The 23,884-nt window shown below is 43.4% G+C and overlaps 2 protein-coding genes and 1 pseudogene across 3 annotated transcripts; 2 read left to right on the top strand and 1 right to left on the bottom strand.

Annotated features, from left to right (window-relative positions):
• Nucleotides 1-14,951, top strand: part of LOC115785298 (trinucleotide repeat-containing gene 6C protein-like) — a 42,071-nt pseudogene extending 27,120 nt beyond the window's left edge.
• A 1,080-nt stretch (nucleotides 14,952-16,031) lies between these two features.
• On the bottom strand, nucleotides 16,032-18,381 carry LOC115784888 (uncharacterized). The gene is made up of 4 exons (XM_030736277.1): nucleotides 18,296-18,381; nucleotides 17,376-17,732; nucleotides 17,197-17,303; nucleotides 16,032-16,457 (listed from the first exon to the last, which is right to left on the bottom strand). Exons 1-4 carry the CDS (start codon nucleotides 18,342-18,344, stop codon nucleotides 16,248-16,250), a joined length of 723 nt encoding a protein of 240 aa, XP_030592137.1. The 5' UTR covers nucleotides 18,345-18,381; the 3' UTR covers nucleotides 16,032-16,247.
• Nucleotides 18,382-20,700: 2,319 nt separating this feature from the next.
• Nucleotides 20,701-23,124, top strand: LOC115784541 (zona pellucida sperm-binding protein 3-like). Of its 2 annotated transcripts, none has more exons than XM_030735804.1 (10): nucleotides 20,701-21,133; nucleotides 21,208-21,323; nucleotides 21,417-21,520; nucleotides 21,591-21,765; nucleotides 21,867-21,984; nucleotides 22,061-22,143; nucleotides 22,219-22,388; nucleotides 22,559-22,711; nucleotides 22,784-22,858; nucleotides 22,925-23,124. In XM_030735804.1, the coding sequence occupies exons 1-10, from the start codon at nucleotides 20,762-20,764 to the stop codon at nucleotides 23,101-23,103; spliced, it is 1,545 nt and encodes a 514-aa protein (XP_030591664.1). In that variant the 5' UTR covers nucleotides 20,701-20,761; the 3' UTR covers nucleotides 23,104-23,124. The 2 variants fall into 2 exon arrangements, with proteins under 2 accessions (XP_030591664.1, XP_030591665.1); XM_030735805.1 differs by having other exon boundaries at nucleotides 22,784-22,854; nucleotides 22,925-22,972.
• Nucleotides 23,125-23,884: the final 760 nt, after the last annotated feature.

Here is a 23,884-nt window from a genome sequence, read left to right as displayed (position 1 = left end):
GGCATATAAAAACTTAGCTTGTGAGTGGATGGCCATTTAGTAAAAAACAAAGTAAACCAGGCCCCACTGTGTGGATGAAATTGCCTTTGTTGTGGTTCTATATGAAGGAAAAGAAGATGATTTGGTCTTAAATTCTTAACTATCATTTCAGCAAAACAAATTTTGCAAACAGAAGTCAGTGTAATGAATAAAAAGCATCATAATACCTAAGTCTTTGCTGATTTGTTTGACACTGCATGGCTGCAATATTCAAAAAAACACCATATAATCTGATTGGTTTCTGAGCAGTGAAGTCATTTTATTCATTGTCTTTGTGTGTCCTCCAGGTTGGGGAGAGATAGCCAGCTCCCACACAAAATCAGAGAGCTCTTGGGGGGAACCTGCATCTTCTCCGGTCAGCGTTGATAATGGGACGTCTGCCTGGGGCAAACCCAGCGGGAACTGTGGGGGCTGGGGGGAAAACAACCCGGACAGCTATGGCAGGGGCAACCCAACAATGACATCTGCATCTTGTAAACCTGGTAAATGGCTTAATCTGTATATCTAGCATTGTCTTGTCCAAGTGTGAATAGCTTTGTGGTACAGTCATACTGTATGTGTGCTACACTGCTTAAAAACAAAAGTTTAAAAATTCTCTCCTGATGAGTCAAGTCAAGGACATCAATATGGCACAAGGGAAGCAAGAGTACTTGAGTTTGCACATAAATCTACACTGACCCCTAGTGGCTACATTGTTTGTTTTTTTTAAAGTGGTCTCCATGTGCAATGTTTAGCTTTGTCAGTCAAATGTATCCAGATCATTTTCTTAAACAAGAATCTCACTCAAAATGACCAAACACAAACAAACTGTTCTCAGAGAGTTTGTCTCTGAAACCTCCTAAGCTATTAGTAAAATTAATACCTGGACTAACAACTGGTATTAAGTCTCTAACCTCTTCTAAAGCCAAAATATGAGACTTTATGAACCAAAAGTTATGAAACCTGCAAATTGTATTAGGTGCAAAACAGTACAAACAACATTTTATCTAATAGTTAGAAACCTTACCAGCCCAAGAAACTCATGCATATGACCCCCCAATAACCACCACCCCACCCGTCCGTCAGGGTTTTTGAGCCAGGGTTGACAACATGGCTCAAAAATCCTGCTGTATACCTCTAACTGGAACCAGGGTGTGGTAGGTTAGAAACTGTGAATAATTAAATCTTCTAGTATTTTGAGGTATTCTAGATTTGGAAGACAACATGCACTGTTGGAAAACGGTATAATTTAAGATGTAAATATGCAATTATTCAACATTTGAATTTGCTGAAATATGATAAATGCTGTTCAGAATTTACATGTACTACTACTACTCTGTCATACTGCATTGTACTGTACTCTTATGGGTTGTTTTTTTTTTAGTAGTTAACTTTTTGTTAACTTTTTTGTGTTTTTTGATTTTTTTTTTTTTTTGATTTTTTTTTTTTGCTTACTTGTTTGTTTGTTTTTTATCAAACACACTTTACCTACATGTATTACATATTGCTCATGTTTTCCGGCCTGCCATATTATTGCATGTGTGGCTGAGTGTTGTCAGCATTTACTCTAGAAAAATTAAACCACAGTTTTGAGGGTGTGTGAACAGGGTCTGTTAGTGTATTTAATGCATAGTGCTGCAGTGTGTGAAAGAGGCGGCTGCCCCCCGCCCCTCAGACAGAGGCTTGGAGAGAGAAATTGTGCATGAAGAATAGAACTAATAACATTTGATCAGACTCATTCGACGGCTACTGTCTTTAATAATTTGGGCCAGTGCTTGTTTTAATACTGGCTTTCAGTATCCATCCCTGTTGGTATGTGGGATATATTAGTAATTTGAGCAAGGTATTTTAAATAAAGGCAAGCAGCACAAATATACCACATAAGATAGCTGTTTTGCCTATGTTGTTGATGTGTTTTTGTGTGTGTGTTTTCCAGCCCCCAAACCTATGCAAGATGGATGGGGAGGTGGAGGTGAAGACCTGAGTCTGTCAGGCAGTCAGTGGGATGCAGAGGAGGTAGACATGTGGAATAACACTGCCTCCCAGGAGAGCAACTCTTCATGTAACTCTTGGAGCAATGCAAACAAAAAGGCCCCACAGAAGGTGTGAAGCAAAGATAATTGCATGAAGAACAGTCCCTTATATTGACATTGTGATTTCATAAGAGACTTGCATTGGCATGCCAGTAATTTTTGATCATATCTCCCACAGGGAAAGGTCCCGGGGAAGCAGGATGAGGTCTGGATCATGAACCGTCTCATCAAGCAGCTGACTGACATGGGCTTCCCTGTGAGTTGAGTTATCATCAAGTGTTTATTTTTGTCTTTAAATATATTTGAGGGTCTTTTTATACTTTATTGGAATAGGAGAGTATAGAGAAGACAAGAAAACTAAGGACAAAGACTGGGGGGGAAGACACGCAACACAGTACATGACCTTAAGGCAGATTCAAACCCGGGCCTCTGCATTAGCTTTACAGTATATGTGTTGTCTGCTCAACCCAGTGAGCTAATCTGGTGCCCAAGTGCTTATTCTTTTAACATAGTGCACAAATTTACAGCGAACTTTATTTCTTGATTTCCGACAAAAATATTCGAAGACACTCAATCACCATTATATAAATTTTTGATTAAAAGACTAGTAATTAGACTAAATTTGCATTTGTAGAGATAGTCACAAAAGACTTTTAACAGCGTACATCAGATCATCGCATTTTGGGATTTATCTATTCTCAGAGGGATCCAGCAGAGGAGGCTTTGAAGAGCAACAACATGAACCTGGATCAGGCCATGAGTGCTCTGCTGGAAAAGAAGACAGAGCTTGACAAGCGTGGGATGGGGATAGCTGGCCACGACTACAACAACGGGCTCATCAACAAGCCCATGAGCTGCCCTCGGCCTCCGCTTCTTCCCAAAGACCCCTCAGCAGATCCCCGCTTGCCCTTCATGGATAAGGTGAGTCAGTCGGTCATTAATCTGCATTTGAATGTGCTGATCTGGTCTGGTCTAACCTTAAATTAATTTTTTTTTTTTTTCTGTTTTTTTTTTAAGACACTTAAAAGCCACAAATGTAGATCATCAGCATTTTTTTCTTCTTTTTTTTTTTTTTTAATGCCCACTTTAGTCAAGTGGATGCTAAAGAAACCGATTAAAGAAAATGGCCAGCATTCTCTTGACTCTTCTCTTTTCGGCAGATGCAGAGTGGAATGTTTGGCGGTGGTGGAGCAGCACAAGTCCGGGCCATGCAGCAGCCGCAGCCGCCTCCTCAGCCACCAGTGCCGCCTCTCAGCTCCTCTCAGCCTAGTCTACGTGCTCAAGTGCCTCAGTTTCTCTCCCCTCAGGTATACTAGTACACACAAACACAGAGATATGAACTTATTTAAAACTTGCCATCTATATACATTAGTAGAGAACAGGTTTAATGTATACAGTGGTAAATATTTTATAATCCCATCATAGCCTTTAAAAGCACGCCATGTAAGATTCTCACATTTATTATTTAATCAGTTCAAGTGTCTGTGAGTTTTGCACACGAGAAAGGTGCAGATTATGCATTAAGCATTAACAAAATGCTCAGTTTTACTTCTACATTTTGGTAAGCCTTTGCTTATGTATCGTATTTTCCACAGGTTCAAGCACAGCTCTTACAGTTTGCAGCAAAAAACATTGGTCTGAATCCTGCACTTTTAACCTCACCAATAAACCCTCAACATATGACCCTTCTGAATCAACTTTACCAGCTGCAACTGGTGAGTCTCATTTAGCTTTGTTTGCTTTCAGTTTTGTTAGATACATTTGATGAAAAGCTGAGTGCACATAATACATATGTTACTCTAACACACCCCTATAGCACCGATTACAATAAGAGCATTTATAAATTCACCTTTAACTTAATGGCACGTAATCACATTGTTTAAACTACATTTATAATACGTAGTATTGAGAAACTTTAAATCCTGTTCATGCCTGCACAGGCGTACCAGCGTTTACAAATTCAGCAGCAGATGTTGCAGGCGCAGCGCAATGTTTCTGGCCCCATTCGACAACAAGAGCAGCAAGTAAGTTCACTTTTTATTTCTCTTACAGGATCACTGAAAAAAATAACTCCAGTGTATATTTTTGTTTATGCCAGCTGTAACACATGCACATTAAATATCCATTTGTGATGTTTTTCTAGGTTGCACGTACAATCAATAACATGCAGCAGCAGATCCAACAGCACCAGCGTCAGCTGGCCCAGGCCCTGCTGATGAAGCAGCAGCAACAGCAGCCGCCCCCTTCCCACTCAGGCCTGCATCCTGGTGGAGCCAAATCCTCCCTGGATTCATTTCCAGGTCATCCCCAGGCTCCAGGCCTCCCTGACTTGCAGACCAAAGAGCCGCAGTCATCTCCCAACACCTATGGCCCCTACTCTCTCTGTGAGTAGTATCAGCTTTGCTCTTTGAATGTGGAAATGTAATCTTTGCAGTATTGTGAAGTAACGTCTCTCTGTGTCCTCAGCTGGACTGAATGTAATGGAGGTGGGAAGTCTGTCAATGAAGGAACCCCCCCAACCTCAATCGCGCCTGTCACAGTGGACGCACCCAAACTCCATTGAAAGCCTCTCTGGAAACTCTTCTCCATTAGAGCCCAACCTGGGCAAGCATGGTGAGAAAAGAAAGTGGATTATAGTTGTGATTATTTCACCTAAAGGCCCTTTGAAACCAAGGTCCTGTCTTCAACATGTAAAATGCAGATTTGATATGTGGGCAGGAAGTTGTGTATGCAGCATTATATATATATGCCAAAATTCTGTTCAGTTCAGCCACATGATTACTCGGGACACCGAAGGTCGGGGGGGGGTGTCTAAAACTGTTTCAGGTTTCAAATATAAAACCTAAACCAGGGCATTTGTTTGATTTTGCTTTTCTCAGGTGCCAACCTGGGCCCTCCTGGTAAGCCCACTCAGCTGGATGAATCTTACAGCCCCTACAACCTGATATCCAGCACAGAGTCTCCTACCAGCCCTCTTGTCCCCCCAGACAGCTGGGGACAGGGCAAGAGTAGCAGTGACAAGATGGCCAATGGGACCAATATCAACTGGCCACCAGGTGAGGAGCACTAAGGTTCTCAGCTTGTCAGCTTTTAGTTTCTGTTGGCAGCTGCAACTGCTTTGTCATATCTTCAGGACATGATTTTCAATATAAATGCAGCAAATGAGCATCCTAGAAAAACCTTTACCTGTGAATTATTACTGTTTCTTTTATGCCCTGCAGTTATGAAAATCATGCACATGCTTTCCTTTTGCTTTCAGAGTTTTGTCCTGGTGTACCCTGGAAGGGCCTCCAGAATATCGACCCTGAAACTGACCCCAACGTAACCCCCGGCAGTGTCCCAAGTGGACCCACCATCAACACCAACATTCAAGATGTCAACCGCTACCTGCTCCGGGACAGGAGCGGAGGTGAGTACTGGACCAATGAGTGAAGGCTGCACCATGGCGCCTCCTCATCAACATGCTCAGTTTGAGTGTTTTGGTTCTGCCGTTCAAGTCAAATAAGTAAGCGTCACAGTAGACCCAAATAAGTTGTGGAGTTTTTTTTTTTTTTTTTTTTTTAAATAAACAGAAATCAGCTGCTGCCACCAGAGAGCCTGCTCCTTATTCTTTTGTTCTTCATTTCCTACTTTTAACTGCTGCTATAATCATTGTCAGCTCTATACTCTTCTCCTCTTAATGAACCTTACTATCATCATTTGTAGTGTTTTTTCTTTATTCCATTTTCTCTCTGCTACATTTCCTTATTTGTTTGTATCTATTTGTTTGTGTTGCTGGCATCGGCTTAGGCTCCTCTCCCACCTCATCTCAGAATGAGGTTCTACCTCCATCCACTGATTGGCCAGTCAGTGGCTACACTAGCTCGTTCAGTCTTTCGTCCCCGGAGATGGAGGATGCAGGTACATGGTTTATCCATAACCTTCCCCTCACCACACTGCAGTGGCTAATTTCACTGCAAGTCAGCATTTTCCTCTCCTTCCTGTTACTTTAATACCCAGAGCTTCAGCCATTCACTGGAGAGACATGCATCTTCTTTTCCATACAAGTCACTACTCCTGATTAAATGTGACCTTCATTTGAGCTCTATCCCTATCAGCTTTGTATATACCCCCCCCCCCCCCCCCCCCTTCTTCTTCCCCCCTCTGTGTGCAGCATGGAGAGTGTAGCGTGTTGTTTTTCCCCTGTTTTTACAGCAACTCTTAACTCACTAGTCTGTTTGAATTAAATAATTTTCCTTTATTGCGTGTCTCTCAAACACACCTCATGCATACACTAACAGACTGTGGGGTTTTGTGCCACCTCCCCCACAGACAGATGTGCATGAAAGCCAGCCAATTAAGTTATTTTTGCATTAAGGTTCATATGTAAAGTGTGATTGAGATGTCTGAATATAGTGTGGTTCACAAAAACAGAAGATAGATTTGTGCCATGATTAGAAAAAAAAAGAGATTATTTTGGAGTAAAAACATGTAAAATACTGTCAGGGATCCGGTGAGGGCTGTACTTTTTAATGCAGTCTTCCAAATTTGTATTCTCCTTCGGACAGTTTCTCAGAACTTTTCAGTGATTTCATCCTGCAGGACTCCCTCCTGCGGGAGTTGCTGTCTTTCGGCCGAACGATTCTGCAGACCAACCTTTGTCCTCCTCTTTTCCTTAAAGGTAAACTGTCAGAGATGAAATCTACTTGGTCTCCAGGCCCCATTTCTCACAGCCAGGCCTCTCTGTCCCACGAGCTGTGGAAGGTCCCCCAGGGCCCTCGGAGCAGCACCACAGCCCCTTCCCGCCCTCCGCCTGGCCTTACCAACACAAAGCCTTCCTCCACATGGGGGGGCAGTTCTCTGGGTCTGGCCCAAGGCTGGAGCAGCTCTTACACCACAGGTAGTGTTACAGTGACATTATTTTAGCTGTAAAGTTTGTCATTTTCCTCTTCAAATGCCTTCAGCAGCTGATTGTACCGATCTTAAAAATTCAGGCAAATATTAAACTGTTAAAAGAACAAACCAACTAATTTTCTTCATCATTAACAATTTATTTTTTGAACCTTCTCACAAACTCTTGAAAGACAAATACATCTTGTAACAGGAATTTTTGTGTAGATGAATTGGCAGAAAATGTCATTCATTTGAAAATACTGGACATTAAAAAATGAAAACAGTGAAATTATTTAGACATACTGTATAACTAAGACAAAAAAGCTGAAGATGTTTCTTATGCTGAGAGATGTGCAGAGGTATGAGTGTATTTAAAGTACTCTGTGGCCTCTTTCCCACCAACAGGGTTCCGGAGCCTGTGCCGTAATTTGAACCGTTAGGCGGGTTTTCCACCGCCGAAGCACTCGGTGCTCGGCCGAAAAACTGGTTCAATTCCGGCCTCACAAACTAGCTGGTCTGGAACCAGGAACGCGTGCTGAAAGCGGCAGAGGGGCATGACTCTGCTGTCTCAACATCAAGTTTTCTACCATATTACATGTGTATTACATGAGAAAAGCGAAGCGATTTTCACAGCTGTGAATTAGGTTGGACTTTAAGGCTGAACTTGCTGCTTTGTATCAGTTCATATCACAGATAAAAGGACACAAAGTGCGTACTTGTCGTCTTGCTCTAATTGCTGTCTGTGTTTCCCTCTGTGCTGCACACAGATGCTGCAGTAGTTTGGTTTGGACCGTAAACCGTATTTGCAGCACAAGAAAGGGGAGCGTGTTCTCCCACGTTTGTGCGCTTCGGCTTCCGTGTCCAGACGAGGACCCGCCCACGCTCATACGTAAAGGAGCAGTTCACAGAAACGCGGTGGGAACGCGGGCCCGTTCTTAATCGTTGCGCCGGTTCCTTGGGATCGGCAAGGGAACTTGCTCCGGCTCCGGAACCTCAGCGGTGGGAAAGTAGCATGTGTGTGTGTGAGGATGGTTGTGAGTTTGCAGTATGAGCATATTCACATAGGAGGAGGCACTTTGATGTGGCCTAGAACCACAAACCTGCTGTAAAGGTACAGAATAGGCAGGAATAACAACGCCTTGAGAAGATCTTGTTGTGGTTGAACGTATTCAACTGACATTGGTTGGTTTTTCTTTTTTTCGTGGTGGAAGTTGACACCACCCATTGAGCCTAACCACATGCCATGAACCACAGGCCAACAGACTTCTTCTTTCTCACTGCGGTTTCTCTCTTTCTTATATACAGCAGGTACCACATGGAGTACAGACAGCTCCACCAGAACAAGTAGCTGGCTCGTGCTGAGGAACCTCACTCCACAGGTAGGAGCTGCTTTTTTTTTTCTTTTCTTTTTTTTAATGCCTTCATATTTCTCTTTTGAAAATAAAGCCATGTCTGTGTTTTGGAGCTGAAATAAAATGAGTTGGGTCACTAATGGTGGATATTTTGGCTTTTTCAGATTGATGGTTCAACTCTGCGTACACTGTGCATGCAACATGGCCCCCTCATCACATTCCACCTCAACCTGACACAGGGAAACGCTGTGGTGCGCTACAGCTCCAAGGATGAGGCTGCCAAGGCTCAAAAGTCCCTGCACATGTACGTGTATTAATGCGATGGTTAAGTTGATTTTTTTTTTTTGGGGGGGGGGGGGGTCTTTAACTATGAATCATCTATATGTTTGCTTCCATCTCTGCGCAGGTGTGTGCTTGGGAACACCACCATCCTGGCTGAGTTTGCCGGGGAAGAGGAAGTGAACCGCTTCTTTGCACAGGGCCAGTCGCTGGGAGGAACAACCAGCTGGCAGGCCACTCCGGGCACCAATCAAACTAGGATGGGCGGGACCGGGTCTGGAACTTCTCATCCCATTGGTCACTCACCCCACTGGAACAACAACAACAATGGCGCCAGCAGCAGCAGTAGCAGCAGTCTGGGAGGGGGTGGAACAAAAACAGGCGGAGAGCTGCTCTGGGGTGGCGTTCAGCAGTATTCTAGCCTGTGGGGACCCCCGAGTGGAGAGGAGGGACGGGTTATGGGGAGCCCCACCCCAATCAATACACTGCTGCCTGGGGACCTGCTGAGCGGGGAGTCCATGTAGGACAGAAGAGCCAAGGCTTAAAAAAAAAAAAAAAAAAAACACCAACAGGAGCAAAAACCTTTGCAAATCAATGTGGAGATAATCAGTGTGGATGTAAAGGTGGAAAGGAGAGAAGGAGGAGGATGAGGATACACCTTTGCTGCTCACCCTTGTCAGCCTCCTCTACTCCTTTGAGTTTTTAATGACATTTCAGTTGCAGTTCTGTTAATCCCAGTAACAGATATTGTGGTCACAGTGTTCAGCTTTTATTTCACAGGAAAGAGAACTTTTTGGAGAAATGAACTCTTGAGAACTTTGCGAGACGTACTTTTAGTCAAACTGACACAGTGACGAGCTGCCATCTTTAAACTGATCCCTCACTGCCTTTTTAGGCAATCATACTGCACCTCAGAGATCCATGGAAAAAGGCATCATTCCCAAAGTAAAAACCCTTCAATCAGAGTGGTTGTCAAACTTTCAGCTGGTCCAGACTCGACATTTGTTTCTCTCAGCACTAATATTAGCCTTAAACTATTTCCTGCCCTGCTATCCTCACTCACTCTGTACTTGGTGAAGAAGCATATGGACACCTGCACACCCTTATTTCTGAGCCAGTGAAACCTGAGTGGAGAGTACATGCTGCTGCGGCTTAACGTAAGCAACCACAGCTCGCAACTTCAGTGCATTTTATTTTTCTCTTTTTTCTTTGAAAGCAGATTGAGTTCCCCACACAACTCTCAAAGGGAATGATGCAACTCTGTTCGCCTTGTTCAAGCCATTTATTTTTGTAGTGTTTTTTTTTTTTCTTCTTGAACCATTGCAAACAAAGCTAAGAAATGATATTATTCAAATGTGTCTGTCAATCTTATGTGGGGGTGGGGGGTTGTCGCATGTACAGTTAGATGGGCGACAAAAATGAACCACTGCTATTACTATGGAACTGTAAAAACAAACACTTCGATGCACCTCAACTCATCTGCGGGGGCACCTCGCAGTTTGGTCTCAGTCTCAGACCTGCTCACTGATGTTTTAGAGGGAAGTTAAAAAAAAAAAAAAAAAAACTCAAGCCGTTGCCTCCCACCACCCACACCCCCTAAACCCAATCTCCCACCCCCCGCCCTTTGCCGCACGCCCACTCCACCTGCAAAGGAACCATTTCAAGTGACGTGCAATATTATAGCCACAGACTACCGTCCAAGCATCGCGGGGAAAAAAGAGGAGACTGTAAAGAATGAACTGCAAACACTTTATCTGCACCGCACCACCACCACCCAACCCCCAGTACTGCCCCCTCCCTCTTCCCATTGCAAATAAAAAAACAAAAAAACAAAAAAAACCTGCCACTACAACTACCCTTCGTCTCCCCCTGCAGAGTGTCAGGAGAGTAGCGAGCTGGTCTTCAACCGTCTTCTGTTTAAAACACAAGGACGTTTATATGAAGCACTTCTCTAGCCAGCCAACTCTCCGCTCTTATGCTAATGACTAGGTTTTGGGGAGAAGAGGGGCTAGTGTGTGTGTGCGTGTGCGCTTGGGGCGACGGCATCAAACCAAAACAAGAAGACCAGATGACTATTTTTTTTCTCCTCCCTTTTGCCCTCATTTGCATTTTTAGAAAAGTCTGAAGCAATGATTTGTGAGTAGGTGGTCTGTCACAGCACATAGCAAGAGCACTGCTGCTCCTTAAACCCTCAATGCCAACAAACAGAAGGAAGGAGAAGCAACACTGGCAAATAAAAACTGAAAAGACAAAAAAAGCAATCTGCTTAGTGGCTTCTCTGTATGCTTATTTTTGAACTTGACGTGGATGTGAATTTCCTTTTTATTTTTTATTTTTCCCCTCTCTTTTTGGAGTCCTTCTTCCCTCGAGTCAGCGGGACCAGAAAGGATGTCAAACAGTAGCAAGGTGAAGGGAAATACAAAGAAGAACTAATTCAAGTGATGATGGGTGTGGCAGGGAAAGACCTCAAAGCACTCACCCTCTTTATCAGAGTAAATATCACTGTTACATTGCAACTTTTGAAATCTTTATCCTTGGTGTCTGGAAACACTCGACGTGTTCGTGTTCTACTGGGTCCAGCAGGGAGGATCACCATCTCTTCTCTCCTTTGTGTTTGATTTTATCTATTGGAGGCCCTGCCAACCTGTGTGATAGTGTGGCCACTGAGTGCCTGCCTGCTGCAGAGTGCAGTGCTGCAGCAGCCCTCGCCCCCTCCCTTCATCTCCCTCGTTCGCGCGCTGCCTCCCTGCGGACCCCTACAAGACTGGCTTCCCTCCTCTTCCTCCTCCCCTCCTGGACCTCCAGGCCAAGAGCAGCTCTTTCAGAACTGGCCCACCTGTATTGAATCAACTACTGCTACGCCAGAGTCTGTCCTCAGCAAACCTCCACTTCCACTCTCTCTGTCTCTTTCCTGCAAGGATTACTTTAGCCAGAGAGTTGATTGATGGTGTTTTTGTTTTTTTTTGTTTTTACTTATGGAATTGCCGGTGTGCATTTTAATTCTGTTTTTGTTGTGAGAAGTTTGCTGATGTTGTTGCTGTTATCGTTGATATAGTTAACGATTATTTCTGATGATTTCATGGCTTTTAAATATTGGTCTTTATGCAGTGTTCAGCTTCTCTCCTGTCCTTCCCGATGCCGCCACTGCCTCCGAGGCAGAACCAGCGTGTAGTTTAGAGGTACGGCTCAGCTGCATGAAACACTGCAGCTGTTGCAGTTGGGGGTGAGGGTGAGGGTGGGGGGAATGAGGTGTCAGATCAGGATGAAGGGGGGGGCAGAAGTGTAGTTAAAGGTTCTCCAGGATAGGAACCCATCCTGGGGCAACCCAGCATGCACTGCGCTGTCATAACACACCCATATTTTAGTGTCGATGGGCCTCACTCACGCTGGTGCTTTAACTCTGGGAGCACCCAGTTTTCACTTAGAACCACCTCAACTGATGACAGCCTTCCATTTCTATGCAAAGACAAGGAGGTGTTCGCTTACAGCCATCCCCTGCATCTGCCAATTTTCACTTACCCTCTCAACTTTTACTACCAGGCAGCTTCTCTCGAATCCTCCCCTGGATGAAATGTAGGGGACGCCGATAGAGCCTCTCTTCAAGAAGGGTGTAGTGGACAGAGCTGTTAGATGACACTAAATGATCTGCTGGAGGTTCCAGTTGTTGGCAGATGGGCACTTCTTCAGTTTTTGTGCCAACTGATTTATAAAAGTCTGCTTCCAGTTTGCCACATCCTGATTTTTATCTTTAGCAATGATGAGTTTATCTTATTGCTGTGGGAGGCTCAAGGAGCAGGAGGGCAGGACAGATGGAGTGGTGCTGGTCTATCACCAACAAGAAGTTTAGGTTGCAGTAGGGAGAGGAGGTGGGAGGGTGGGGAGGGTCCCTGTATGTGTCTGTGCACTGTTTATGGGTCACATCGGGTACATCTCTTTAAAAACCAAAAACATTATCTTTCTTTATCATCAAGGTTTTTGCAAAAACTAGAAACTACAAAAAAAAAAAAAGTCTGTTTCAGCCGTGCACTCCGAGGCTGAGACGCCTGTGTTCTGTTTCTCTGCAAGCTGCCGCCTTCTCACCCTCTCCGGGCTCGTTTCTCCGAGCCACGCCTGGAAGAAGCTGTATCCAGGAGGTTCATTCTGGACCTCCAAATCTGAAGGTTGTGCCAGCTATATTTTTTAAATAGTTACACACACACAAACACACGACTTTGGGGGTCCAAGTAGGGACCCGACGTATCAGCAGAAATAGAGACGCACCTCAAGTTTGGTACCAAGTCTTAAAACTTTGGGGGGGGGGTGGGGGGGTTACCCTCTTCCAGAGTCACTTTAGACTCGCATCATTCAACGAAACAATCACTATTGCCTGTGCTGTTTGTCTGTGTGATCGTTCCTGAAAACCTGCATTTACTCCACACTGGACTTGAATCAATGAACGGTGTTGAAGTGGGGAGGGGGAGTTGAACCAAGTGGGAGGACAGGTGACTGGGACCGAGTCTCAGACGTGCCCTGGGATTTCACCAGCACTGAGAGCCCACCCTCTCCCACGCCTTCGTCTGCACTCTTATCTACCTGTCTAGTGTTGGAAATCAGAACCACCCCCCCCCCCCCCCCCTTTTTTTTTTTGTTTTCTTTTCAAGTCTCATGGACTCAAAGGCAACTGGAGCTCAAGTAAAATCTGCTTCTCAATTGTGGATCAGACAAGGGTGAAGGGCAAAAAGAGTTGAATTAGCAAATCTCTTTAATAAAAAAGAAAACAAACTAGGCCTGGGTTGAATATGCACATTCTAGCTCATACACAGGATACAACCAAGCGTATATTTGTGGGTGTATGTGTGTATATGACTAGATTTCTGTTTCCCACTTAAGCCTAATCCCCCCCCCCCCATCTTCCCACTCTGCCCTGGCTTCAGTCCTTACCCTGTGTATCCAACATTATATTTCCCAGAAGACAAGATCATAAACATATCAGAGTAATACAAAATAATGAAAACAAATACTTGAATCAAAAGAAGCGCCAATAATGTAATGTGAACACTTTTTTGTAGGTTTTTTTTTTTTTTTGTCTCATTCATACACTTTGGAGATTTTTTTTTTTATAGCATCAGTTCAGAGTGAAAAACAAAGATCGATTTTAAAAACAAAAAAAAAAGGCAAATTTACATCTGTCGTATTTGAGTGTTTGCACAAGGCCGCTTGTACTGTACGTTGTGAATGAATGTTTGTGAGGTGAGAGGATGCGTGAGAGCTCGTGATTACAGCGGAGGAATTTCCGCCTCATGTTTCTTTTCAGTTCAGTATACTTTTGTTGTTGTTGTTTTTTTCTTTTTTGCTTGTCAAATACTATATTCTGATGTTAATTGTTACTAGCCTCTAGCGTTGCACTGAGTGTCAGCCTCACCCCTCATCCAGCTATATGAACAACATGATACAAGTACTGAGGGGGGATGGGGGGCAGTTCATGTGTAAATGTTTACTCAAGGACTAAAAATGTTTTTTGGTTTTTTTTGTTTGTTTTTTAATGTAATGTTTATCTACCTTAGTGGCTTTCATTGTGGAATAATCCAAGAAAGTATGGATCATAATTGAGTATTGCACCATTTTTCAGAGTATAAACCTAAAAAAAAAAAAAAGAGAAAAATAGAAAAAAAATCACATATGTATAAAAAAAAAAATCCAGCAAAAAAACAAAAGTATTTTGCAGACCTGTGGCCATAGATAGGGGTAGAAGGACTTCAGCTCTCCCAAATCTGAGCAATGGAGGGTGAAGGACACGACATCAGATGGAGCCTTGGCTTCTAGGGCTCATTCAGAGGTGCCTACCTTTTATTTTATTATTATTTTTTTGGAGGGGTCGTTAGCTTTTGTTCAGTTTTCTTAGTTCACTCATCTGTTCTTCTGCAAGGCCACTGACAGTTTACAGTTTTTATTCTGGAGTTCAGAAACAAATCAGCAAAACAAAGGAATTAAACCATGTGGGAATGTTGGGGGGAAAAAAATGATTTCAAAAAAAAAAAAAAAAGAGGACAAATGCTTCCATTTTTAAGAAAAAGTGCAACACTTCACAGAATGAAGATTTTATCGTGCTACTTTCAGAACTCTGGGATTGAACAGTGTTGTCTTGTTCTGTTTAACCTTCTTTGTTCTGTGTTAATGTTGTTCATGGACTATCTGAAGCCTGTATGTTTTATGTTGATTATATATATTTTTTCCTTTATATAAAAAAATAGCGAAAAGAAGAAAAAAAAAAAAGACATAATTGCTCACTATCTTGCACACACACGAAAAAGTGGATCTTGTCTCAGGAAGGCCAGGGTTCCAGAGTACCAACTCCACGCCATTTTAATGTACATTTTTATGATGAGTTTAAAGAAAAAAAGACAAACAGAAAAAAAAAGGATGACTTAAAAGAAACAATTCTAAGCACTGAAAGTTATGGATTTCAGAAGAAGAGAAAATACCTTTTGTTTCTAAATCCGTAGCAGTTACATAATAACCAAATAATGGACTTTAAATAAAAATGGAGTGCTTTATATATAAATCTATATATTAAAATTGCTTTACATGTAAAAAAAAACAAAAAAAAACAAAACAAAAATGGTCAATGAGTTTGTTTAAGAAAAGAGAAAAAAAAGACGGTGAATAACATGCAAAATGCTGTATGTTTGAATCTTTATTGTGTTTTCTTAATGAGGTCCCGTCCTGACTGAATCAGGAAACATTGTGCATTAATCTTTCTTTCTCTCTCTATCTCTCTCTCTCTCTCTCATTCTCCCACAGCGGGTATTATTATTATTAATATTAATAATAGATAAATCTTTTTTTGTGGAACATTTTTCACAGCTTGGAGGATGTTTGTAAAACGTGAGCTGGTTGTAAAAGGATCATGAAACTATGCACAAGTGTTGGGAGGGGTGGGCGGGAGCAGAAGGTGGGGGGGGGGGGTTTATGGCATACTTGTTCCAAGTGGCTGAGATATTGCAGGGGCTTTGGGGATCCAATGTGTTTGTTTTGTTTTTTTTTTTTTAATTTGTTTTAGTTGGGCGGAGAGGAGCTGGAGAGGGGATTCGTGTGAAGCCCTCCGTCTCCAGCTTCCTCGGCCCTCTGATTCAGATTGGCCTAGCGCTACATCACCATGCTGTGTATTCCTAAAACCAATGAGCGTCTCACTCTTTAGCACTGTGGGATTCTAGCCTGTCACCCTCCAAGGGTTTTGTTTTTTGTTTTTTCTCCTCAGTTGTTAAAGTTTTACAGAGGGAGGGTCGGGAAGTTCTGGGATTAGGGCTGCTTTTTTTTGTTGTTTTTAGGGTTTGTTTTTGTTTTTTGGGGTTTTCTTGCCTTTTTTTTTGTTTGTTTGTTTTTTTGGTTTTGAAAATATTAAGTAAAAATGTCTGTACTGAGAGTTGATGAGAAGTCAGTGGCTTGTAATGTTTTATTTTTTTTTCTCTGTATATCTCTTTCTCCTCATAGAATGTGATTGTTAAATGACATGCACCGAAACAAATGTTTTCATGAACTATGGAGCTTCTTTCAAATATTAATAAAAATAGCATTTTTTTTTTCTTGGCTGTAAAAGCTGTCCCTCCCCCTCCTCGTTATTTATCCTTTTGTATCCTGGATGCGACATCGCCATCGGTGTGTTTGCGGCTCTCGTATTTTTGCAGATGCGTTGCTGTTATTTCCTGTGGCTGTGTCAGGCCCTGAGGATGAGCTGCCTGGGGCAGGCATAGTAGTTGTCCTGGGGTTGTCGGATGTTTGGGTTAGCGTACACGGGGAAGTTGACTTCCTCCAGGTGTGAGGAGGCCTCGTGGTTATTCTGGGGGCTCTGCTGCTGCTGCTTCCTGCTCATTTCCTCATATATCGGAGTGTGAGGTTGCGGTTTGCGATGAGACCTCATCTTCACCTATAACACAGTGTTTGGGGAGTTTTTTAGACAGTGACAGGTTAACAGTTTTCAGCCTTTGTTTTGTTTATGTTGGATGTGTTTTTTTTTTTTAAGTCAGTCAGAGGTTTCAGTCTCAAAATGCTCCAGCATTTTTTCCATCAACTCATTTCATCATCACTTGTTCACAGAACTTGTAAAGAAGATGTGACTTTAAAAGAGAGATAAATGCTTCTTATTACAGCTGAAACAGTCAGATTCTCTAACTCTGTGAACAGTAAGTTGATGATTAGCACAAAATTAAAATAGCACTTAAAAATGTGCAGTATGCACTAAAGATAACAGCAGTGAATGACGCGTGCAGTAATTTGAATGCAGAATGTGATGAAGTCATTTCTGAGGTTTTCGTGTCTCTCGTTTGTTGTCAGATATCCTGTCCTGGTTCACCTCTGTCCTTTTGGACATTTTGAATAATGTTGCAATCATACACCAATGATCCCAGCAGGAATTATCCCAAAATTCCCTCACATAAACAGATGGTTGTCAGTCTTTTATTACAGCTGACACATTAATTGATAATCAGCTTTGTGTGACTCACTCGTCCAGCTGTAGTTGTCATTTTGATGGAGTTACGCAACAAAGGAAAGCTGACGTTCACTGAAAAGGCTGTTTTACTTCCATAAACTCAACAGCTTAACACAAAAGCTCTGTTAAATCTGCATCTCTGCTTTGTCAAATAGTCACTAAGGGAACTACTCACACATTTCTCGATGGCCAGCCAGGTGAGTGTCAGCAGAAGAAACCCTGCTGCTGTAAAGATGGTCCAGAGTAAAGGGGGGTAACCAGGAGAGCAGTGGCATGGCCTCCCTGCAGCACAAACACCAGTTACATCTGAACAGAAGCTGAAGCGCTGTACTGTGAGGTGGTTTATCCACATACCTGTCCCTTCAACCAACACAAAGATCTTCTGGGCGCAGAGGGTCATCTGATCAGAGCCGTTACCATCTCTGGAGCTCAGCTCCCACATGTACAGCCCCGTGTCACTCAGCTCTAAGTGAGAAATGGTCACATTGACCTTCAGGGAGCTCAGTCCTCCACTGAGCTGCAGACGAGTTCTGTGATCTGGGCCCATCCTGACCTCACCGCCCTCAGTCAGGGACAGCAGGGTGGTCTGGCTCTGGACGCCACGGTGGTACAGGTGGAGACCTGTCAGGCCACCATGGGTCTGATCACGGGAGCAGGAGAGTGCCACAGACTGACCCTCCATCAGACGTTTAAAGATCACCTCTGCACTGGCTGAAGGAAGAAATAAGTGTTAATCGCACACTGGAATATCTCTCTACATTCCTGAATGAACTGCACTGCACATTTAGTGCAGTCGTGGTTCCCAGAGGTTTAATGCTCCCCTCTATCAGATGTTTAAACAGGTATGTGATGGAGCCAGGAAGAGAAATTCTGCCATTCAGTAAATCAGATGTTCTTCCTCCACATGGAGTTGTGGACATTGGCTGATTATTTATTTATTTTTATTTATTTATTTTTTTTGCTCCTTCCCCATCATGAGAGCAAATTTTCCCTTCACTCGTGGCTTTGGTTTATGATTTACAACCTACAAAGGTTAATGTTGGTTTAGCAGAAAATACACTCTTTCAAACTTAATTTCAGTTTTAACTACACACACACACACACACACACACACACACACACACACACACACACACACACACACAGCTGTGGTCTAATGATCATCTCCAATAATACTGTGGACACATATTAAACACATACTGGAGGAAAAATTACCAAAATGGATATTAAAAAAAAAAAAAAAAAAAAAAAATGTAAACATGCTTTTTTCTTACCTTCAAAAAGCTGAAAGAAAATAAGAATCCAAGCCAGGCTCGTTTTCATTGTCTGTTCAGTTACAGAAGCACTGATGTGCACCAGAGCTCAGTCATAATGTGCTCTTCCTCTTTGCAGACGGCTTCACCCTATTTATTGTTCTTCACGTCAGAACAGGAAGATGACTTCAAAGCAAGAACGGCTGTTAAAAGCCTCCTCTTGGTTACTTGCGTTTTGAATGTGACACCCGCTGGGTGCACACCCGCTGGGTGCACACCCCCTCTGGTTACGTATCAAACCAAACCACCGTGAAAATGGAACCATCCTCTCAGGAGTTTTTAATGAGTTTATAAGTAAACATTGTTCCAACACTTGAATCCTCTTCTGACTGCTTCCAACAATCAGGTTACAACATGCCACTCACACCAGCCAGCATCCATGAACCTCCTCTGAGGTCTTCCTCTTTTTTTTTCCTTCCTGGCAGCTCCATCTTCAACATCCTTTGTCCAGTATATCCACTCTCCCTCCTCTGCACATGTCCAAACCATCTCAGCCTCGTCTCTCTAACTTTGTTTCCAAAGCACTCCGGCTGAGCCGTCCCTCTGATGTACTCATTTCTCCTGTATCTTGTCCCTCCTGCTCACATCCAGTAAAAAGCTGAACATCTTCAGCTCTGCCACCTCCAGCTCGGCCTCTTGTCTTTTTGTTGGCGCCACCTTCTCCAAACCATACATCATAGCAGATCTCACTACCATCTTGTAAATCTTCTCTTTCACTCTTGCTGGCGTCCTGTCACAAATCACCCCTGACGCTCCACCCTGCCTGCACTCTCTTCTTTCCTGAAGAAGAGGGCTCCTTTTCACGTTCTTTCCTGCTCACAGGAAAAAGAATGATAAAAACATAAATACAGACTTCAAGCAAATGTGTTCAATTTAATCAGTGTGCTAAGTGATTAAATTAGGACCATTTACAAGAAAACCTCAGGATTAAAATATATAAATATAAAGTGCACGTAAAAGAAACTAAGAAAAAACAAACTAGGAAAGCTTACCCTCCAGGACCCACACCCACTACCAGAGAAGGGCCATGTATACAAACAAAAAATAAGTAAACAAGAAAAATTATACATTTTAACCCTGAAGATTTAATGAAACGCATCTTCTGAAATCGATATTTGCATGTGATAGACATCCCTGACTGTGCGGTATATTAAAATCAAGTGATACATTTATTTTCAGCAGTCATCGCTACTTTGACAAACTGCACCGTGTTTCTCTTGGCAAGCTGGATATCGGATGCCGCCTAATAAGGCGCTCCCTGTGTTGATGAAGGTGCTGTTACTGTGCATCACCCCCCTCAGCATATTGCAGCATTCACACATTAACCTAACACACTAACACTGCTCCATTCACAGCTTTGATAGACATTTCACTTTGGTACGTTACAGATTGGCACGCTGTGTGCGCACTGCTGAGATAAAGACAGCCCAGTTCAGCTGATTTCTGCTCTGTTTCATGAAAATCTGAGAATTATTGATGAGCCAGAATAAGCGGGCCTCAGCCGGAAACCCTCATCGCGAGGAATGAGTCAAGTGTTTCAGGACAGAGAAAGTTTTAGCACTGCGCTCACGGCTTTGAGCCATCCACCTAAAGTGCCAATTACGCACTCGTTCTGATGACATCACCTCCTCTCATTCCAAATAAACTACCACTACTACAGACGCAACTACCGCAACCACAAGAAGCATAAGACCCGCTTTTTTTTTTCCCCCGGTGTTTTATTTGGCGCAATTTACAGTAAAGTGCGTGCCGCAGACGGCCACTAATGGAAACGCGGCTTAAATCACGCTTAAATCCTTTAAAATTCCAACCTTTGGAATGAAATAATATTTTTTTACAGACTGTTCTCGTTTATATGACCTGCATAAAATAACGGAGTAAGAGCACGTTGTGGTGAAGCAAGTATTTCTCTGCACATTGGAGTTAAAACGGCGCACCGCGCTTCTCTTTTCCTAAATCCTTGAGTCCTCATTCCCACCTTTCCCTAACCTCGTTTTCATCGAGGTCAGGTTAGAGCAGGGGTAGGGAACTCCAGGCCTCGGGGGCCGGTGTCCTGCAGGTTTTAGATGTGTCCCTGATCCAGCACACCTGACTCAAATGACTGAATTACCTCCTCAGTCTCAGTCCTGCTAATGACTTCTATATGTGAGTCAGGTGTGCTGGATCAGGGACACATCTAAAACCTGCAGGACACCGGCTCTCGAGGCCTGGAGTTCCCTACCCCTGGGTTAAAGGTAGAAGGTACCGTGAGAGTGTGCGTGGAGCCAGTTAGAACCGCATTAGTGTTTAATTGGACTCAGGTGTGCGGCGACGAGCCTGATTGGTGGAAGTTTAAAACGCTCCGGGTCTCATCCTGTTGTGCTGTCTTGTGGGTCAGACAGGAGCGCTCCCGGTCTGAAGCTGTTTGCGCCCTTTTATGTGACGTCCATGGAGCTTTTAAATTTTAGGATTAACCTCCTCGTTGGGCTCTTTTTGTCAGGGTTCTGCGTTCAGTCGTCAGTTTTACCGCCGCCACATGCTTTCTTGCCGAGAGCTCCGCGTCCGTGGAGCCACGGTTTCACGCACGACGCGCACCAGCAGCAAAAGGAGCGGGAGCATGTGAATACCATCGGCGTGATCTGCCATCCGGACTCGCTGGAGGTTGTAATCAAAGCTGACATGTTTGCTGTTGGGACTCCAGTTAACAGCGACGAGCTCCGCCTTGGAGTGGAGGACAGTGATTATTGCAGAGCCGCGGCTTTCTCGGAGGATGAGTACAGAATCTCTGTTGGACTCGCAGACTGCGGCACCAAACACTGGGTAACTTATTTGTGGTGCACCTCAGGCACCTATTAAACATAATTTCTACTTCTAAACACATCTGCTACCCACAGATGACTGAAGACTCTCTGGTCTACACAAACCTCCTCATATACTCTCCTGTGGCCTCTCCTAATGGGGTCGTCCGAATGGAGGAGGCTGTTGTTCCAATTGAGTGCCATTATAAAAGGTTTGTGTGCAATTTATTTATTTATTTTTTTTAAAGCATCCTCAAAGCCCATCAACGAATCCTTCACATCTTTTAATGGCTCTTCTTTTTCAGGAAGTACAGTTTGTCCAGCGCTCCACTCCAGCCAACCTGGATCCCCTTCACATTTACCCAGACTGGCCTGGAAAACTTAAAGTTTTCATTGAAACTAATGACAGGTGAGCTGAGCTGGCTTCCTGAATGCACTCTTGACCTCTATTTATGCTCAACACTCTGATCTGTGTGCAGATGACTGGCAGCATGAAAGGGGGGTTAACGTGTTTTACCTCGGCGAGCCCATCAGCATCGAGGCCTCAGTCGGAGTTGGACATCACATGGGGCTCCGGGTGTTTATGAGCAGCTGTGTGGCTACTCTTCACCCAGATACGTACTCTGAACCCAGATACACATTCATTGAAAATGGGTGAGCACATGAAGGCCCACGTTTGTTTGGGTGGGAGACCAAAATATTTAAATCTACACTAGTTTAACCAAATCTCTCCAATGACCCATACCTTTTTGTAGGTGCTTGGTTGACTCTCAGCTTCCAGGTTCAAGAGCCTTCTTCTTACCCCGGAGACAAGATGACAAGCTCCAATTGGTCATTGATGCCTTTAGGTTCCACAATGATGACAAGGCAGAGGTGAGGATATATTGTCATCAGTTCATACTTGTGCAGATGTGCATTTTTTTTTTCACACAGACTACTTCTCTTACAGCTCTACATCACATGCCACCTGACAGCTGTACCAGTGAATGATGCAGAATCACCAAATAAGGCATGCACTTTCATAAATGGAAGGTATGCCTGAAAATATGTCCAAAGAGAATTGATTAAACTGTGGTAATGTAATAACATGGCGCCGATGCTCTTCAGATGGCGGTCAGCTGATGGTAATGACTACCTCTGCGGGTATTGTCAAGGCAACAATGAAGTTGTCCAACCCCGGAGTAAGCCCATCAGCCACGGCAGATTTGGTCCTCGTGGGTTTGGGAAGCCGGCGGAACCTGAACCAATGAGGAAATCTGGACTGAAGACTAATCAGGGTAGAGTTTCCTAGAGGAATCCTCTTGCTGGGTGCTCTTGGTTCACTGTAGTTGCTACCTGTCAAAAACCACTTAGTTTGTGCATGCTGTTAACCACTAGATGTCAGTGTTTTGTGGTTTTGTTTTGTGGTTGAAACTGTGTAAAGGCCTGTCTTTTTTTGTGTGTGTAGTGTGGGAAGATGATGCTAAACTGGGACCAGTGACTGTCCTGCAGTCACAGAAAAGCAAGCCTCTACCTGCGGCTGAACTGCCTGTAGTTCTCAAAAAAATCGACAGACCAACACTGCACAGCAGCCAGTGGAAAAGTGGGATAAATGAAATTGGTAATAAGAATCACATGGTCATTGCTAATTTTGAGTCAACTTTTGTTTTTAAAATCTAACTCTTAATGCTAGAGCTGGAGAAGGAACTGCTTCCTGATCCAGCTACACCAGACCCAGATGAGAAATATGACAAAACCGCTCAAGAAGGTAAACTGAAGTCTTGACAAGTCTTTAAAAATCAGACTTGTGATAACATCTCTTTTGCAATTACAGATGGCAAAACAGAAAAAGAAGCTACACCTTTAGAAAAAGCAGCTCCAGAGTTCAAAGTGAAACTTGTGGAAATGCCTCTGGACAACAGTACCACCATAGCCCCTCCCCATGATGTCAATGCTACCTCTGAGTTTGAAGTGGAGGAGACCATGCTGTCTAATGCAACTGCCACAGTCTGACCCTAAGAAATAAAAGACTTACAACTATACTTTAGTCTCTGCTCTGACAATGCTTTAATGCTGATTGTGGGTTTTTAAAGTTTGAGTTGTCACTTTACCCTACATCATGATGTAGGGTAAAGTGATGGCCTTTTGTTTACTGTGTGATCAGGACACTGCATGCTGATAGTTGTGGTACCCCTACAGCTGTGGGGGAACTGAGTGTGTTTGCATTTTGATACCAGATCTATCATAACCATGAACCCAGCCATAAGATGCTGTATTTCTCGAGCTGGTGCCTGGCCTGGATAAATGAGGGTTGCATCAGCAAGGGGGGTGGGCTTTGCCAAAGAAAGCATGACCAGTAGGGTGCCAATGGAAACTCTGCTATTGTTGGGTGGGTATGGGGGGGTGTTAGGAAGCAGGAGTGTGTACTGAACAAAGGACTAAGGTGGAGCTGCCAGACAGGAGGAGGTTCATGGATGTAGTGAAGGACATGCAAAGGTTTGGGCTGAGATTGAGGCAGATCTGCTGCGGTGACCACTAAAGGGAGCAGCCAAAAAACTTGTCTTCCATGATATTTTCTAGTGGTTATACTTCCATCACTCATAAATGTAGCTTATGGGTGTGAAATGGAGGAACAATGTTGGTGTTCACATGTTTTATATAATAAACTGCTCAGAAAAGGTGAACACATAAATCACACATCAGATCTTTAAGAAATATTCAAGCTGAAACTCTTTGGATATACATTGTGTAATTCATTGAGAACAAAATAACTAATGGTCAATGAAAACCAAAT

This window comes from Archocentrus centrarchus, chromosome 8 (genome assembly GCF_007364275.1).
Source record: "Archocentrus centrarchus isolate MPI-CPG fArcCen1 chromosome 8, fArcCen1, whole genome shotgun sequence".
NCBI lineage: Eukaryota > Metazoa > Chordata > Actinopteri > Cichliformes > Cichlidae > Archocentrus > Archocentrus centrarchus.
Note: the sequence above shows the minus strand (reverse complement) of the source record. Positions and strands in the feature narration are given on the sequence as shown.

What these genes read in the sequence shown, in the direction of transcription:
- LOC115784888 (XM_030736277.1), bottom strand. Translation starts at nt 18,344, where the DNA reads ATGAAAACGAGCCTGGCTTGGATTCTTATTTTCTTTCAGCTTTTTGAA. An exon ending in TGTGTTGGTTGAAGGGACAG is followed by an intron (nt 17,304 to 17,375) that starts GTATGTGGATAA and finishes TTTGTGCTGCAG; the next exon opens with GGAGGCCATGCCACTGCTCT. An exon ending in GGCTGGCCATCGAGAAATGT is followed by an intron (nt 16,458 to 17,196) that starts GTGAGTAGTTCC and finishes ACTGTGTTATAG; the next exon opens with GTGAAGATGAGGTCTCATCG.
- LOC115784541 (XM_030735804.1), top strand. Translation starts at nt 20,762, where the DNA reads ATGGAGCTTTTAAATTTTAGGATTAACCTCCTCGTTGGGCTCTTTTTG. An exon ending in ACTGCGGCACCAAACACTGG is followed by an intron (nt 21,134 to 21,207) that starts GTAACTTATTTG and finishes TGCTACCCACAG; the next exon opens with ATGACTGAAGACTCTCTGGT. An exon ending in TTCATTGAAACTAATGACAG is followed by an intron (nt 21,521 to 21,590) that starts GTGAGCTGAGCT and finishes ATCTGTGTGCAG; the next exon opens with ATGACTGGCAGCATGAAAGG.